The sequence below is a fragment of the Mchenga conophoros genome, linkage group LG5, assembly GCF_057382185.1.
Source record: "Mchenga conophoros isolate Kocher_MC1m ecotype Shallow Benthic linkage group LG5, M_conophoros_male_GT1.1, whole genome shotgun sequence".
In the NCBI taxonomy this organism is placed as follows: Eukaryota; Metazoa; Chordata; class Actinopteri; order Cichliformes; family Cichlidae; genus Mchenga; species Mchenga conophoros.
In genome coordinates this window covers 22,037,558-22,053,240 of record NC_140530.1, presented here as the reverse complement: position 1 = coordinate 22,053,240, position 15,683 = coordinate 22,037,558, and the positions used below count along the sequence as shown (strand labels likewise).

The 15,683-nt window shown below is 39.5% G+C and overlaps 4 protein-coding genes across 6 annotated transcripts; 1 reads left to right on the top strand and 3 right to left on the bottom strand.

The window, feature by feature from the left end:
• Positions 1 to 1,790: 1,790 nt before the first annotated feature.
• Positions 1,791 to 2,740, bottom strand: lg5h1orf74 (linkage group 5 C1orf74 homolog). The gene has a single exon (XM_085274241.1). The coding sequence runs from the start codon at positions 2,654 to 2,656 to the stop codon at positions 1,862 to 1,864; it is 795 nt and encodes a 264-aa protein (XP_085130367.1). The 5' UTR covers positions 2,657 to 2,740; the 3' UTR covers positions 1,791 to 1,861.
• A 148-nt stretch (positions 2,741 to 2,888) lies between these two features.
• On the bottom strand, positions 2,889 to 4,303 carry tomm6 (translocase of outer mitochondrial membrane 6 homolog (yeast)). Its single transcript, XM_085274247.1, has 3 exons — positions 4,116 to 4,303; positions 3,084 to 3,212; positions 2,889 to 2,944 (listed from the first exon to the last, which is right to left on the bottom strand). The coding sequence occupies exons 1-2, from the start codon at positions 4,211 to 4,213 to the stop codon at positions 3,116 to 3,118; spliced, it is 195 nt and encodes a 64-aa protein (XP_085130373.1). The 5' UTR covers positions 4,214 to 4,303; the 3' UTR covers positions 2,889 to 2,944; positions 3,084 to 3,115.
• Positions 4,304 to 4,314: 11 nt separating this feature from the next.
• Positions 4,315 to 7,116, top strand: uqcc2 (ubiquinol-cytochrome c reductase complex assembly factor 2). Its single transcript, XM_085274246.1, has 4 exons — positions 4,315 to 4,515; positions 6,124 to 6,198; positions 6,777 to 6,843; positions 6,951 to 7,116. The coding sequence occupies exons 1-4, from the start codon at positions 4,378 to 4,380 to the stop codon at positions 7,058 to 7,060; spliced, it is 390 nt and encodes a 129-aa protein (XP_085130372.1). The 5' UTR covers positions 4,315 to 4,377; the 3' UTR covers positions 7,061 to 7,116.
• An 848-nt stretch (positions 7,117 to 7,964) lies between these two features.
• Positions 7,965 to 11,016, bottom strand: tspo (translocator protein). Of its 3 annotated transcripts, none has more exons than XM_085274244.1 (4): positions 10,890 to 11,016; positions 9,050 to 9,225; positions 8,818 to 8,956; positions 7,965 to 8,693 (listed from the first exon to the last, which is right to left on the bottom strand). In XM_085274244.1, exons 2-4 carry the CDS (start codon positions 9,220 to 9,222, stop codon positions 8,520 to 8,522), a joined length of 486 nt encoding a protein of 161 aa, XP_085130370.1. In that variant the 5' UTR covers positions 9,223 to 9,225; positions 10,890 to 11,016; the 3' UTR covers positions 7,965 to 8,519. The 3 variants fall into 3 exon arrangements, with proteins under 3 accessions (XP_085130370.1, XP_085130369.1, XP_085130368.1); XM_085274243.1 differs by having other exon boundaries at positions 10,797 to 10,905; XM_085274242.1 differs by lacking the exon at positions 10,890 to 11,016 and adding an exon at positions 10,439 to 10,765.
• Positions 11,017 to 15,683: the final 4,667 nt, after the last annotated feature.

Below are 15,683 nucleotides of genomic sequence, written 5' to 3'. Positions count from 1 at the left end.
ATCCATGAATCCACATGGTAGGATTTGTAAAGAATTTATTCGTAAATCAGGGTGGAAAATAAGTATTTGGTCAATAACAAAAATACAACTCAATACTTTGTAACATACCCTTTGTTGGCAATAACAGAGGTCAAACGTTTACTATAGGTCTTTACCAGGTTTGCACACACAGTAGCTGGTATTTTGGCCCATTCCTCCATGCAGATCTTCTAGAGAGCAGTGATGTTTTGGGGCTGTCGCCGAGCAACACGGACTTTCAACTCCCGCCACAGATTTTCTATGGGGTTGAGGTCTGGAGACTGGCTAGGCCACTCCAGGACTTTAAAATGCTTCTTACGGAGCCACTCCTTTGTTGCCCGGGCGGTGTGTTTTGGATCATTGTCATGTTGGAAGACCCAGCCTCGTTTCATCTTCAAAGTTCTCACTGATGGAAGGAGGTTTTGGCTCAAAATCTCACGATACATGGCCCCATTCATTCTGTCCTTAACACGGATCAGTCGTCCTGTCCCCTTGGCAGAAAAACAGCCCCATAGCATGATGTTTCCACCCCCATGCTTCACAGTAGGTATGGTGTTCTTGGGATGCAACTCAGTATTCTTCTTCCTCCAAACACGACGAGTTGAGTTTATACCAAAAAGTTCTACTTTGGTTTCATCTGACCACATGACATTCTCCCAATCCTCTGCTGTATCATCCATGTGCTCTCTGGCAAACTTCAGACGGGCCTGGACATGCACTGGCTTCAGCAGCGGAACACGTCTGGCACTGCGGGATTTGATTCCCTGCCGTTGTAGTGTGTTACTGATGGTGACCTTTGTTACTTTGGTCCCAGCTCTCTGCAGGTCATTCACCAGGTCCCCCCATGTGGTTCTGGGATCTTTGCTCACCGTTCTCATGATCATCTTGACCCCACGGGATGAGATCTTGCGTGGAGCCTCAGATCGAGGGAGATTATCAGTGGTCTTGTATGTCTTCCATTTTCTGATGATTGCTCCCACAGTTGATTTTTTCACACCAAGCTGCTTGCCTATTGTAGATTCACTCTTCCCAGTCTGGTGCAGGTCTACAATACTTTTCCTGGTGTCCTTCGAAAGCTCTTTGGTCTTGGCCATGGCGGAGTTTGGAGTCTGACTGTTTGAGGCTGTGGACAGGTGTCTTTTATACAGATGATGAGTTCAAACAGGTGCCATTCATACAGGTAACGAGTGGGGGACAGAAAAGCTTCTTACAGAAGACATTACAGGTCTGTGAGAGCCAGAGATTTTCCTTGTTTGAGGTGACCAAATACTTATTTCCCACCCTAATTTACAAATAAATTCTTTACAAATCCTACCATGTGAATTCATGGATTTTTTTTTTCCACATTCTGTCTCTCACAGTTGAAGTGTACCTCTGGTGCAAATTACTGACCTCTGTCATCATTTTAAGTGGGGGAACTTGCACAATCGGTGGCTGACTAAATACTTTTTTGCCCCACTGTAGTTTGACATCCCACTCTAACAAAACAGCTTTCTCTCACACTAGTCTTAACCTGAGTTATATATTGTCAGGTCATGTTGCATTATAGTCGCTATTTTCATGAGTGAGGTCAATGACAATATAGTTTATCAGTTAAAATGTTCTGATGAGAACATTTTTCCTCATGAATTTAAACACTTGAAACAGCATTATCTATACAAGGACACAAACACACACGCTGAAGAACGACATTAATGCACGTGTTCTGAAAACCAGGTGTTAACTCTGATCCATCTTGTGGAACCTGTCGCCCACATCAATGACCCAACAGCTGTTTTGACAGTGTTTATTACGGTCATAAATAATCCACAGCATTTGCTTTAAAGACAAACTTACATCATGTTCACAGACAAACTGAGGGCAGTGTGACTATAGATTGATTAATCGTGAGATCTTTTAGGAGGTTTTGCTGCTCAAATCTCTGCTGCAGACGGAGCTTCCAGGTTTCCAGGTCAGACTTTATCTCCTCTTGGAGAGCAGCCGGGACACTGAAGGAATACAGACAACATCTGTGAGCTGCAGTATCCGGCTGCCATGTTGCTGAAGCCGTAAGCACCGTGAGGGGAGTCATGGACAGACAGTTGTCGAAACTCTTAGTGTGATCAAACCAGTAAGTGACGGGGTAACCCAGTAAGAGCCCAAACACAGTGCACAGGTTCCACTCCTCACATTTCTCTCCGCCACTGAGAAGCCTCTCAACCCCTTCAAGCTGCTGCACCCCTCCCAGTAGAAGTAGTAAATCTTGTATCATGCGCTTCAGGTCTCCCCTCAGTGGGTCAGCGACGGTGGGAGTTTCCTGTGAGTGGCAGACATCAATCACAGCGACGCTGCTCCCGTCATGAAGAACCTGCTCTAGATTTGACTTGACTGTGACCGGATTAACAATGAGACCATTTCCATTTAAATCCAGCGTGAGAAGCGATTTAGACACAAGCTGGAGAGACTGTAAAGAGCTCAGATAGTGCTTCACTTGCTCTGCACAGGCACCATTAATATCGTACAGAACAGCAGGCTTCAACCCCAAATCTACAGCTGACACCTGTGAAGCCAGGTCCAGACTCTGAGGAGCAGAGAGGGACTTTCTACCAGCAGACAGATATTTACGAGCAGCAGCAACAAAGAGCTCTGAAACAGACATGACTGCATAAAAATCACGTCACACGAGACTGAGGAGTCAAGCAGCAGGACTAGAGATATTTCTATTTAAAGTAACTGCTTAGCTGGGAATCAAGCACAAAAATTAAATGTTTTTTTTAAAGGTAATCTACACTTACAAGAAAGGTTTAAAAAAACTAACAAATGGTCAAAAGGTCAATGGATCTAACACAAGTAAACAAGACAAAAGTTTTCAAACTAAAACACGTCATAAAAACTGTTTCATGAGTTTATTTGTGTCCACTGTTTCTTCTTTGTTGGTCCAAGATGCCTAAAGGAGAAGAAATGTGTCAGTCAGAATAATCTGTAGAAAAACAGCAGTTATTCCGTGATAAATTCTGCTTTTGTTCATTAGAGGTGTGCAAACAGATCACACCTCTCTCCAGCTCTAGTAAAGAAGATGACCTCACCATCATCCTGGTTGTGATGTATTTGGGTCACGCTATGTCACTGGCTGAGGAGACATCAGGTCAAAATCGGAGAGATTTCTTGCAACCCAAACACCAGCTGCAAACAAGCCCAAATTCACCAGAAGATTCCTTAAAAAAGAAAAGAAAAAAGGTTTAAACAATCAGTGATGCCATCAACAGCAACAATACCCTGTTCAACCTGTGGCTACAGGTTGTGCTGTGCGGGGAAACTGATCAAACATAAATTTATAAGACAACAGGTATCTATAACCTCACCCATCTATTAATTTATATTCTTCTCTTTATCCAGAGCTAGGTCCTGGAGAGAACAGCCTAAGCAGAGAAGCTCAGCCTTCCCTCAGAGCTCCCTTCCCAGCCACCTGCTCCGGGTGAGATGCCAAGGCTTTCCCAGGTCAGCTGAGCAATATAACCTCTCCAGCATGTCTTGGGTCTACCCCACAGCTACAGAGGCTGGCTATTTTTTTTAAATAAATATATGAATATATAAATATATCTTATAGGCTTAACATGATACCTAGTATATCCGGTGCGTGACATTTACCTTAATCCTTGGGGAGCCAGTATTTTGGCATATTTGGTACACAGTTGTTGAGAATTCTGGTGTTACAATGTGCTGCTGGGATCCAACTGTCTGAACATATTGGCCATTAAACATTGATTAACTAGCTACCCGTCATACTGTATACATTAAGCTTCCTGAGGGCCTTTAGAGTAGAGACTAGACTCTCCCTAAAGTTTGACAAAGTGGTTAATCGATGAGATTAGCCCATTTCTTCTGTTCATTGATAAACAAACTAAAAACAACTATTACGCTGGTAATATTATCATACAACTCCATTAAACTGATGATCATAATTGTAATTTTATTGTCTGTTTCTGTACTTATAGTGTAGCCTAGTGAGTGAGAGGACAAGGACAGATTCCTTCACTGGCACACCAGTGCTAACGCTAGCAACACAGCTAACCGCCCCAAAACCCCTCTTACTATCACTGCTGTCTGCTCTGTCTTACCTTCTGAAGTCGTTTCTATCTGTTGCAAACCGACAGGCCGAGCTGATCCACTCCACCACACCGGAGGAAGAGCCCTTTTTAGCGTTTGCCCCACTCATGTTGCTAACGTGTGTGCTGGGAGTAGAAAAAGACAACGGCAACGAGGGCGAAGAGTCAAGGGGGAAGGTTTTTAGATGTTACACAACTACGGCGTGCGATAAAGCTCAAACCCAAACATACGTCCTCCTCGCTCCACTCAGGACGTGCTGTTACATGACCAAAGATGTCGGCGACCAGGTACCGTCGGTTTCTGAAGCTGTGTGAGGAATGGCCCAGAGACGAGACCAAGAAAGGCCGCGACTTGGGGACCTTTCTGCGGCAGAGAGTCGCCTCTGCCTTCCGAGAGGGTGAAAATACTCAGGTAATGAATTTTAGCTGGTAGCAACACACGGACTCCTGTCTGCTGTAAACAACCGAAAGAAGCTAAGAGGACAGCTTAGTTAGAAGAGCAAGCAGCTGACAACCTAATCCAAAGCAGATTTCTGCGAACTTCAAGACTAGTATTGAGATGTTTGAGGCACTAATGTCCATCAGTCCACCGCTGGTTTTTGCAGCTGGGTCCATCTGAAATCATCCAATGTTTAGAAAATTTTCTACTCATCCGCCTCTGATTTACAATTTGGACATTTATAATCATTGCTGTGAAATTTTAGCTTCATATATCAACAGATATATAAACTTGCTGGAATGGGGTCAGTGGAACACCTTTCACAAATATATCTTGAAAGGTATTTGATGTATAAAGCTAAAATTTCACAGCAGTCATAAATGGCCGAGACTTCAAGCCGTAAAAATATTTGGGGTAAATGAGTGATGGTCGAACAGAAGATCCACAATGATTTGAGATGGAACGACCCAGCTTTGATGCGCTTTTTTAATAAATCTTGAAAATAAAATAACTATCAGCGTTTGCAACCAAGTAAACAGCCTTTAATTTGTTTCTAAAACATGAAGTTTCTGAGAAGCCAACCATTTGAGCACTGTAAACCATAACATGTAAAAAATATCTTGCCAAAACAGCTGGGATAGGCTCCAGCCCACTACCAACTCTGAACTGGACAAGTAGTAACGAAAAGGAATGGAAAAAGATGGTTTTTGATAATCATAGGTGTTTGATGCCAGCAGAATCTGAGGTGCCAATAAAACACTAGTTTATAAATAAAGGTTACACTGACTCGCTGCCCCATCTTGTGGTACAAATTGGCATTACACTGACGTTTTACCCTGGCTCTAGTTGAATTTCACCTGCCATCTCTTAAACACAGTACAAGCATTATTTTGCCTATTGATTCTGTACTGTGTGTTATCTGACCAGTAAGAATCAGATTTAAAAAATGTAACCCACAGACACCAGAGATACGGTGGCATAGTGATTATTTATTTTTATGATGGCATAGTAGAGCACAAGTGCACATAGCATGGCAGTGCATCGCACATCCTCGTGTCTTTTTCACGGAAACCAAAATGACCTGTTTGGAATTTAAAGTTAATAATTAAAATAATGAGAAGATTATTTTTTTCCATTTAACCCTTGTATGGTGTTCGGGTCTGTGAGACCCGTGTTCAGTTTTTTTCAAAAGAAAAATTAAACAATTAATTATTTTTTCACGTGTAAATGTGTTGTGTCTTTCCACTCACTCCACTTGATTATAACTGATTTATTTATAACATTTTATATAAAAGAAAAACGAGAAGCACATTAATTCATAAATATGATCTAACAAAGGTAAAGGGAAAAAATTAACCATGTTTGCTGTTCATATGTCTTGTAATTGGGATGAAGTAAACATCTGTTGAGTAATTTAACATAAAATTGTTTGATAGTGTTAATTTGGAAAGCCAAAACTCTAGCGGGTCCACCAGACCCATGAACACTGGCTGAGTAACAAAAATACGAACACCACACAAGGGTTAAAACATGTTAAGTGAGTAAAATCAAATCTTAACCACTTCAATGTTTCCCCATTAGATCTCAGATCCTGAGAAATGTGATCAGATGTACGAAAGTCTGGCACAGATTAACGGCAACATATACAGACAGCGGGTAAGTACACATGTGCATATGTGAGGTGCATTTCAACTTCATTATATCATCATACAAAAAACACATTGCCCTCCACTGCTGTCGTTAACCTGAGGTCTGTCACCTAGCGAATGACTTCTCCATTCTTTAAGATTGCAAAGGTGTAGTTACTTTTTTTTTTTTTTTACCTGTGTGGAGATAAAGTGTGTTTACAGTTAGTACAAAGGTCTAAACAAACACACGAGGTTAATGGTTAAAAATTGTTAAGCTTTAAATTTGAACCATAAAGATCCAGAGATCAGCAGATGTCTGTTTTGCTCCTCTGAATTACTCAACTGTAAATAGGGAAGTTTTACTTAATATAAAAAAAGATTTTAGTAGGAAGACTATTAATTTGTCACATTGCTGTAAGGGGATATTTTCCTTGTGCATGTGAAATGCAGAAAATGGAAGCTGACTTCTTCAAATACTGTGCACACTCCAAATTATTTGAGTACATAAATGAACTTGTATATAATATTTGACTTTTTTCATTTGGAAAGAAATTTCTGTGTGAAAACTTGTCGAAGGCTACAAGAATTTTTTCTTTCTCTCTTCAGTTTCCTCGTGTGAGAGACACGAGCTTCACTGGAGTCACAGTGGAAGAGTGTAGATTGCTTTTGTCAGGTATGGACTCGCATGTGCTGTCAATTCTCGGTTATTTAATAAACATAATGTTGTTATGAGGCCCCGGGAACTTGCTGTAACTTAGACCCGACTTTTAAATTTTACAGGAACTATGCAAAATACGGACGAGGAAAAAAAGGGTCTGTGGAAGTCGCTAATGCAGAGATTCTCTTCGAAATCACCAGAAGACGTCCCAGAGAAACCTGCAGAAAAATAACTTTTTCTCCCAATCTTCTTTTCCTATATGTATAGAAATAAATCTTATTGTTACCATTTTGGACTCATTTTTCTATATATATATATATATATATATATATATATATATATTTTAGCTTTAGAAATATTTTTGGATATATTTTGGTCCATATTGACATGAAAGCATCACAAATTTGTTGACTGCACATCTTTGAGTCTCCTGTTCCATCACATCCCAAAGATGCCATATTAGACTGAGATCTGGTGACTATGGAGGCCATTTGAGTTCAGTGAACTCACTTCCATATCCAAGAATCCAGTTTGAGATGATTTTCATTTGCGATGAGATACATCATCCTCCTGAGACCAGCCTGAACTGTTGATACAAGGCAGGATGGAGACATGCTTTCATGCCATTCACACCAAAGTCTGACCATCATCTGAATATTGCATCAGAAATTGAGGCCTATCAGAGAGGCAACATTTTTCCAGTCTTGTTCAGTTTTAGTGAACTGTAGCCTCAGTTTGCTGTTCTTAGTTGACAGAAGCAGCAAGCAATGTGGTCTTCTGCTGTTGTAGGTCAGCTGCTGCAAGTTTTGTGAATATTCGCTGGTTGGATGTTGTTGAATCAAACTAAATATTTTTATAAGCCTTCACTGGCTGTGTGGTGGAAATAACCCACAGTCATCAGTTTGTAACACCAGTGTTATTTTACAGTCTTAACAGATTACAGAACTCAATTTCCTGGAGTTTTTCTATTTGGTCAGACTTGAATTTTTTACATATAAGAAATTTTACATTTAAACAAGTCTATAGAAACAATGTTGAAAAACATTTTGGTCTACATCACGGCCGTGAGTTGGCTTACCAGGCAGGATTTAATCAGTTAAGCTTGTGTCTGTTTGAGAAATGCACCTGACCATTAATTCAAATTATTTACTTGCAAAGCAAAAATGTTTCATGGACTAGTTTACACAGTTTTCTTATTTAAGAAAAAAAAAAAAGGCAAAAACTTTCAGTTTTAAACTGAACAACCAAAACTCCACGTGATGGGGTGACTTAACTAATTTCAATGTAATCACATATTCTGTTCATATTACAGTTTTTCCTATTAGTAATGACATTTCTAAAATTCTTAAGGGATTTTTTTTTAAAGGAACAAAGTAAATGTATTAGAAGCAGGCTGTTATACAGTATCTAAGCAGATAAAATAATGCCTGCTCAGATCTAAAGTACTGCAGATGTTAAAGAGGATACCACTATTTAGAAATGTCGTCTTTATTTATTTTTCTTCTTTTTATTTTGGGCAACATATACGCAAGTATTAGTAAGTCTGTGACCAGCCAACAAGATCATAAAGCAGCTGGTAAAGTCAAAAGTGAGACTGACCGGTTTTTTTATTAGTATTATTTTTTTTTTAATAACATTGTGTACGTGATTCAGAATGTAAGTATGTTCCTCAAAACACACAGTCATGATCCCTACTCTTCTTTTTCCTCTGGGTTGTCTCTCCATATGCAGTAGTTGAGGCTGGTTGCAAGGCACAGCCAGCCCAGATAGGGTGCCAAGAGCATCGTGGCGGTGCGGCTGATGGGATACCAGGACATCATGGTGGCTCCGACAGTCCCCGTGAGAAGCACAATCTCAACGAGGGACTAAAAAGAACAGAAAGAGGGCATGTCAGTGACAGCGATGTATACAACTATGCTGCCACACTTACCACACCCCTAATTATTGGTGTCCAAAAAAAAAAAAAGTACAGTTTTAAGTTAAATTTACCCATTTCAGCTTGTGTGCACCAAAGAAAATGGGAGTCCAGGCCCAATTCAGAGCTAGCTGTGTCCCATAAAGCCCGAGTGGAACTAGTGCATCGTCAGTGAAACCTCCAAGCTCCTTCCACACCAGGTATGAACCATAGCTGGAAGTGAACGACAAAAACAATTCACACGAGATCATTAAGATAAGGAGGCTGCTTCACAGATAATGCAGAAATCAGTCACAATGTGCTTACCCCATGCCTGTGTACAGACACGTCCACACTACGGGGAATGCTTTGTTTGGTGGGCGCCATGATGGTTTCTTCAGGGTTGGGTACCAGGTATCTACCTCTTTGCGTGTGAGGTAACCACCGTAGAGCCCTCCCAGGTGTGGCAGGGCAGTGAACCCAGCTATTTGCAGCCACATTTTCTGAGATAAGAAAAAGACAGCCGTTTAACTTCCACTAAGGGTGGATATTCATAGGTATAAGTAGCAAATTTTTCTGCCTAATGCGTCTGCTGTCCCATGACTGACTAAACAGAATTCGCAGTAACAGAAAACGTGAGGATTTTGCTATGCGGACATCCCCAATCAGTTTAGTTTTAGACTTCTTTTTAAACCATTTTTTTACATTTCAAGGCAGGCATCGGGCATATGTCAATTTCTCTGTTAAAAATTACATTTAACAACTAACAGAAGCATGGCATCATTCAATTTGTGCAGACCAAATGGCCAGCCCTGTTACAGTTCAGCACAATAATAAAAACTCACACCACATAAATAAAAGCTTATACTTCATAACCAACCAGAATGGCTAAAACACATTAAAGGCATGCTCAATACATCATTACACAACCGACGTTAAATCAAAATATCACTCCTGTAAAGACCACTTTAAATCCTTAGCCAAAGCAACTATCAGCTAACATTACAAGGTTGAACCATTTCAGCTTAATTACACCCCAGAGAGTTAACCAAACATACTCCATATTCACACTGATTGGCCTCTTTGCACTCATTAGCCTCAGAAATACAAGCTGTGGGTTTGTTTGTTTTTTTAAGTAGCATTCCAGTTTTTAATCAGTTATCAATGCATGGAAATGGCTCAAACAGTTTGTGCACTGTTACAGAGTACTTGCTGGCCAGAAATAACAGGGGGATACATGTAAACAAGATTTACCTTGATACAGTTAAGGTTAATAGTCTGTGTTACCTTTACTGCTATTTTTAACCATCATTTAAGAATTAAAAATGTATGTACTCAAGCTTAAATATACAAGTAAACGTATTCCTTTCCCTTAACATAATCCCAAACCCTTTTTATTTTAATAAGCAGGAAAAGAACAATACCCGCATGAGTCTAATGTCGCTTTCATTTTCTTTCTTACAGCAACGTTACAAAAACTATACTTTTACAATAAATTTAAGCACGTTTGCTGTTGTTCTAGCGCAGCAGTGAAACATGCTAAGTTAACGCTAATTAATTTTTCTTTTACGTGTTCGTGCTCCCAAACATTACGTGCGCTGACTTTCTGAAGTCACGCCGCACTTCAGTGACTCTAGGTCAAGGTTTGGCGGCGCAAAGTTGCATTAAAGCTAATATTGATGTCAGGTCACTAGCAGACATAGCTTAACTTCTTACCTCACTCAGTTAACAGCAGCGTACAGTATGAATGTCGTATCGAGGACTGAACCTACAAACTTACAGCCAAATCTTTAAGCACACTGTTGTGCTGTGATATTGTTTGTTGAGTGGGCAGGGCCACCTTATCGGAGCAGTCAGAAACACTCCCCTGACACTCCCTGGATAACGAGTGCTACTTGCGCTACTGAGCCAAACAATGTCACGTTGGAGCGTGGTTACCAACGATTGGTCACGAGGATAACATCAGGAGTTACTTAACGGTCGAAAAAACCGGTTGTTAGCTAAATAAATGTGTTGCACAAGACCTCGGTGACACAAATGTTAAAAAAAAAACGCGAAAAACGTATTCGCTCACTGCTTTGTTTGTTGTCTCGTGTCCTTTTTGCAGAGGAAGCGCACGAAGCTTGTTATGTGACAGCAAAGATTACAAAAACGTCAAGATAGTTACCCTCCGTGTCGTCTGGCAGGCGTTACAGTGCTTTCCTTTCCTGTTCCAACAGTTTAAGCTAACAATTGTTTCCGCCACCGAAAAAACTTCCCCAAAATTATGACTTATGGGTAAGTCATAATGGGAAAATAAGTTCACATTTCTAGTTATTAAGTGAAAATGTTTAGACAACTTAAAATGTCATCTATTTGCAGGGGTGTCAAACATACGGCCCGGGGGCTAGAATCAGCCAGGATCCAATCCAGCCCACTGAATGGCTTTGGAAACATTTGAAACATTTTACTGTTTTCCCTCGTGTTCTGCCCGATGGCAATTCACATTGCACTGAAGTAATCAATTATAGATTTCTGTAATTTTACACATTTACTTTATTTACAATTTAAGCCCAGTCGTGCTGACATGACAGACTTGTTTCATTTACTATGGCATAATTTCTTTGTAATGTAGAAAAAACGAAAAATACCGTTAAAATGGTGCTTCTTTGTTTTATGTTAAAATGTTGCAGAGATTAATTATGTAGTTAAACTATTTTACACTGACAGAAATAGGAATGTCACCAATCCTGCCCATATAAGATCAAAGTGAGCTGGATGTGGCACAGTGTAAAATGAGTTTTACATCCCTGCTTTATGAACTATACAAACTTATTTCTATTAATTTTCTTACCTTTTTTTTTGTACAGTTTAGGCTTGGAGGATAGTCATAGCCTGTTCCAGCTGTCACAGGTTAGAGCCAGGCCTAACTCATAGATTCAAGTTACCATGCACACTACAGTCAGTCTATTTATTTTTATTTTTTTATCTATTTAAGCTTGAATTTGTCCACCTGTCACACAGCAATACAGAGCAGACTTTATATTTCTAATACTTACTGGTGGAGTATGCATGAGAAATAACAAGAGTGGGGTTGAGGGAATACCTCTACCAGCGCCCTTATTCACATCACAATACTGTTCAGTAGCCAAATACAGTTATTTCTTTATCTGTGCAGTTCTTGCAACACTACTTGTCTGTCTTCAAACCGCGTGTGTCAGGTAAGGAAACAGATGCCAGTGTTGAGATCCAGTTGCATGAGCAGATTTCTGAGAGAGTGCAGAGAACTTCCTCTTTATGTTTGAAGCAATGACTGTAGAAAACATAATGAAAAGCTGTGAAACTTGTGTAGATACAGTTAAAAGTCCAACATTTCTACTTATGCTTGTTTGTGGTGAGCAGCAGATCAAAAAAGTTTAGGATTATAAATGGCTTCAAGTGCATATTCAGGCCTGTGAGACTCATTCAAACATTTTCACTTGTTACCTCACTTTTCCCGGACACACTTGCGTCTGCACATACTTTGTCAGTCAAAAACACTGTTAAACACAGTTGCAACATATGCACAGTTAACTTGTTGGTTTGTGTCAAATAGTCTTGAGGGTGGAGTGTGCAGTGATTGAGTACTCTTCTACTTTATAGTGGAAGGTGTAAAACTGTCCCTATATTGAAAGTCCTATTTATGTGATCATTAGTATGATTGTGATGTTTGCTATTTCATTTAAAGAAACTCAGTCATTCTCTTTAACTACCCCAGTTTCAGACAAGCTGGAAGGCTGTGTAAAATGTAAACAGAATGCAATGATTTGAAAACTTCATAAATCCATATCTTATTCACAATAGAACATAGAAAACACAAAACATTTTTAAACTGAGAACATGTACAATTCTAAGACAAAATGGTCATTTTGCATCTGATGGTAGCAACACATCTGAAAAAACTTGGGACTGGGCCATGTTTACACTGCGGTGACAACAGTCTGTAAACATCTGGGAACAGAGGAAACCAGCTGCTGGACTTTTGGGAGAGGAATGTTGTCTTGTTCTTTTCTGATAGAGGATTTTAGCTGCTCAGCAGTCCTGGGTCTTCTTTGTTGTAGCTTTTACTTTCATGATGTGCCAAAGTTGGTGAAAGGTCTGGACTGCAGTCAGACCAGTACAGCACCCAGATTCTTCTACTGTGAAGCCTTGCTAAAAAAATGTCCTCTGCATGGGAGCATATATTGCTCTCAAAACTCTATATACCCTTCAGCATTTAAGCTGCCTTTCCAGATGTGCAAGCTGCTAATTCTATAGGAACCAAAAGAGATGCAGGCTTTTGAACTGAGTGTTGATAACAGGCTGGATGGTCCAGAGGCAATTTTTGCCCATTTTTGTCAAAACATTTCACATTTCAATTTGTCTCCCAACAGAACAGTTCTCCACTTTAATGCTTCAGTTATTAAAACAAACAAACAAACAAACAAACAAACATAAAATGTTGCCTCACAGAAGACAGAAGCATTTCTGGATTATGCTCACACATGGCTTTTTCATTGCATCATATGGCTTTAAAATACAGTTTGTGGATGGCACGTTGAAGCACGGTGAACTGTGTTCAGTCAGTGATTTCTTAAAGTGTTCTTGAGCCAATGCAGTGATTTCCATGACACAATCATGATTTGTTTAAATGCAGTGCTGTCTGAAGATCACAGCCATCCAATATTGATTTTGCACAAAGAGAATTCTCCAGATTCTCTGAATCTTGTGAGGAAATTATGTTGTGTGGTGATGAGCTATTTAAACCTTTTGCAATTGACTAAGAAGCTCTGAATCTCTAAGATGCCTGTTTTATATTACTAAACTGTTGTCAACTAACCTAATTATTTGTAAAATAAACCAAAATAAAAAGAACCACTTACTTTTCAGGCCCTTATTGCCCCTTTGTCAACTTTTTTGGGACACGTTGCTGCCATCAAATTAAAAAAAAAGTACATTTGTTTAGTTGATTATTTCTTAGTTGCAACAATGGTTCTTGGCAATAAATTCCATATTTTTGGAAAGCCTGTTTATTTCCCCTTAAATGGTTCCAGATGTAAGGAGTTTATTTATTTGTAAATAACTATATTTGTGGGTTGAGCAGCAGATCTGAATATGTGCTACATCACTCAGTTGGCATCTGCTTACGTTGCTTGGGTTGTATTTATTCTTTTAAACATCATCTTAAGACTAATTTATTTAGACTAGCTTTTAATTAGATGTGTGCTGCGTGTTTAATTGTACTGTTTTATGTTTATCTGTTTTATATTATTGTGAAGCACTTTGTGGTTTTTATCCTGTGAAGAGTGCTATATAAATCAATAAAGTAAAGTAGCTTCAAGCATGCCACGTTTGACTGATCTGGATAGGGCCTGTGCCATGGGGCAACTTGAAGTTGAAGAAACCAAGTTGCTGCATTATTTGGACTGAACTGCACACAGCCAATCGCCATTCTCAAAGGGCTGCCAGGAGGCCTGTCATGACTGCTCTTCATCCTCAGGCCTGTTTGCATTGGTCTTGCAACATGTGCAGTAGAACCTAAACAAGTAGAGGAACATTACGTTCAGTGATGAGTCCAGATTCTGCCTACGGCAGCTGGATTGTATGGTCAAAGTGTGAGGAAGATGCAAAAAACACTATGCTGGTTGCTCCCCCGATAAGGTAGCAGCTTTTGATCTCCTCTACTGGAAAATTATTGGAGGCAATCTTGATACAGAGATATCAAGATAAGATTCTGCAACCAGTGGTAAACCCATATTACCACAATCTGAGAGACTATCGCCAGAATTTGGGAGTGGAGAGAATAGAAGCTGACTTGCAATAAATACTGGTGGAAGAATGGGATATCATCCCACAGCAGTGTGTGACCGAGCTGTTGACCAGCATGAGGAAAGGGGTCTGGCTGTCTGTGTCTGTGTATGGTTGTTCCACATGCTACCCTGATTGTTAAATAAATAAATTGTTAAATTGCCAACATGTCTTGTTTCTTAAGACTTAAACCATCCAATCAAATAAACCTTTTACGGACTTTTTTCAGTTTTAGTCCTTTTAGACATCAGTACTGCTTTGATGTTGTAGCTCATATCCATTTAAATCTTATTTAATCAATAGACACTTTACAATTAAGCTGGGAGACACATCATCCTGACATACTGCACTCTCAGGTGGAGTCCTTCAGGGGTCCATTCTTGGCCCACTCATTTTTTTTTAAACTTAAATACCTCCTCTAAAGGCCTTATTGGACTAGGTAGCACTTCATAATAATGTCACACTATTAAGCATTAGTAAGGTAAGGTATTAGCTAATTATCATATCATTAGCGTATTATAATTACTCCTTAGTGTGTCATTTATAAATACAGATATCCCAGCTTCTCTGAAATTGAGGTTGTATTTAAAAAGAATGCCTGAATTTCTTTACATGAAAACCGCACACATCATAATCATACCAATAATGACTTAAACAGGGCTTCAACTATAGAAACAGTAGAAGAGTACTGCATCACTGCACACACCATCTTCAAGACACAACCCAACAAGTTAACTGTGCATACACTAACTGCATGCATAAACAGTGTTTTCACAGACAAAGTGTGTGCAATAGTAACTTAAAACTTACAGTGTGTACAAATGCATCTGCATGATTATTTATTTCATGTTTGGCTCGTGGCTCAAAGCTTCATTCTCTGGTATTTATAGCCCAGTTTAGCACACTGTCTTTAAAAAGTTGTACTGTTAAAATGACTCAGACCGCATTCTTTGGGTAAGAAGATACACATAAATCTGATTTTTATGAAAAGGGAACTTAATGAGCAGAAATCATGAGTTGTACACCCCTGGGTATTTTTATTTTGGCATTTGAGTGAGTTTGATTATTAATACATTTCAAAAATTGGCATGTAGTTTCCTGTGAGCAAAGCAGACGTGAGATTGTGTGCTGTAAGTTGTAGATGTGTAAACATGTA

Excerpts from the sequence above, each read along its gene's own strand:
- tomm6 (XM_085274247.1), bottom strand. The coding sequence starts at position 4,213 with ATGAGTGGGGCAAACGCTAAAAAGGGCTCTTCCTCCGGTGTGGTGGAG. Across the intron at positions 3,213-4,115 it reads GATAGAAACGACTTCAGAAG|GAATCTTCTGGTGAATTTGG; the intron begins GTAAGACAGAGC and ends TTCTTTTTTAAG.
- uqcc2 (XM_085274246.1), top strand. The coding sequence starts at position 4,378 with ATGTCGGCGACCAGGTACCGTCGGTTTCTGAAGCTGTGTGAGGAATGG. Across the intron at positions 4,516-6,123 it reads GAGAGGGTGAAAATACTCAG|ATCTCAGATCCTGAGAAATG; the intron begins GTAATGAATTTT and ends TTTCCCCATTAG. Across the intron at positions 6,844-6,950 it reads GTGTAGATTGCTTTTGTCAG|GAACTATGCAAAATACGGAC; the intron begins GTATGGACTCGC and ends TAAATTTTACAG.
- tspo (XM_085274244.1), bottom strand. The coding sequence starts at position 9,222 with ATGTGGCTGCAAATAGCTGGGTTCACTGCCCTGCCACACCTGGGAGGG. Across the intron at positions 8,957-9,049 it reads TGTCTGTACACAGGCATGGG|CTATGGTTCATACCTGGTGT; the intron begins GTAAGCACATTG and ends GTTCACTTCCAG. Across the intron at positions 8,694-8,817 it reads GTGCACACAAGCTGAAATGG|TCCCTCGTTGAGATTGTGCT; the intron begins GTAAATTTAACT and ends TGTTCTTTTTAG.
- lg5h1orf74 (XM_085274241.1), bottom strand. The coding sequence starts at position 2,656 with ATGTCTGTTTCAGAGCTCTTTGTTGCTGCTGCTCGTAAATATCTGTCT.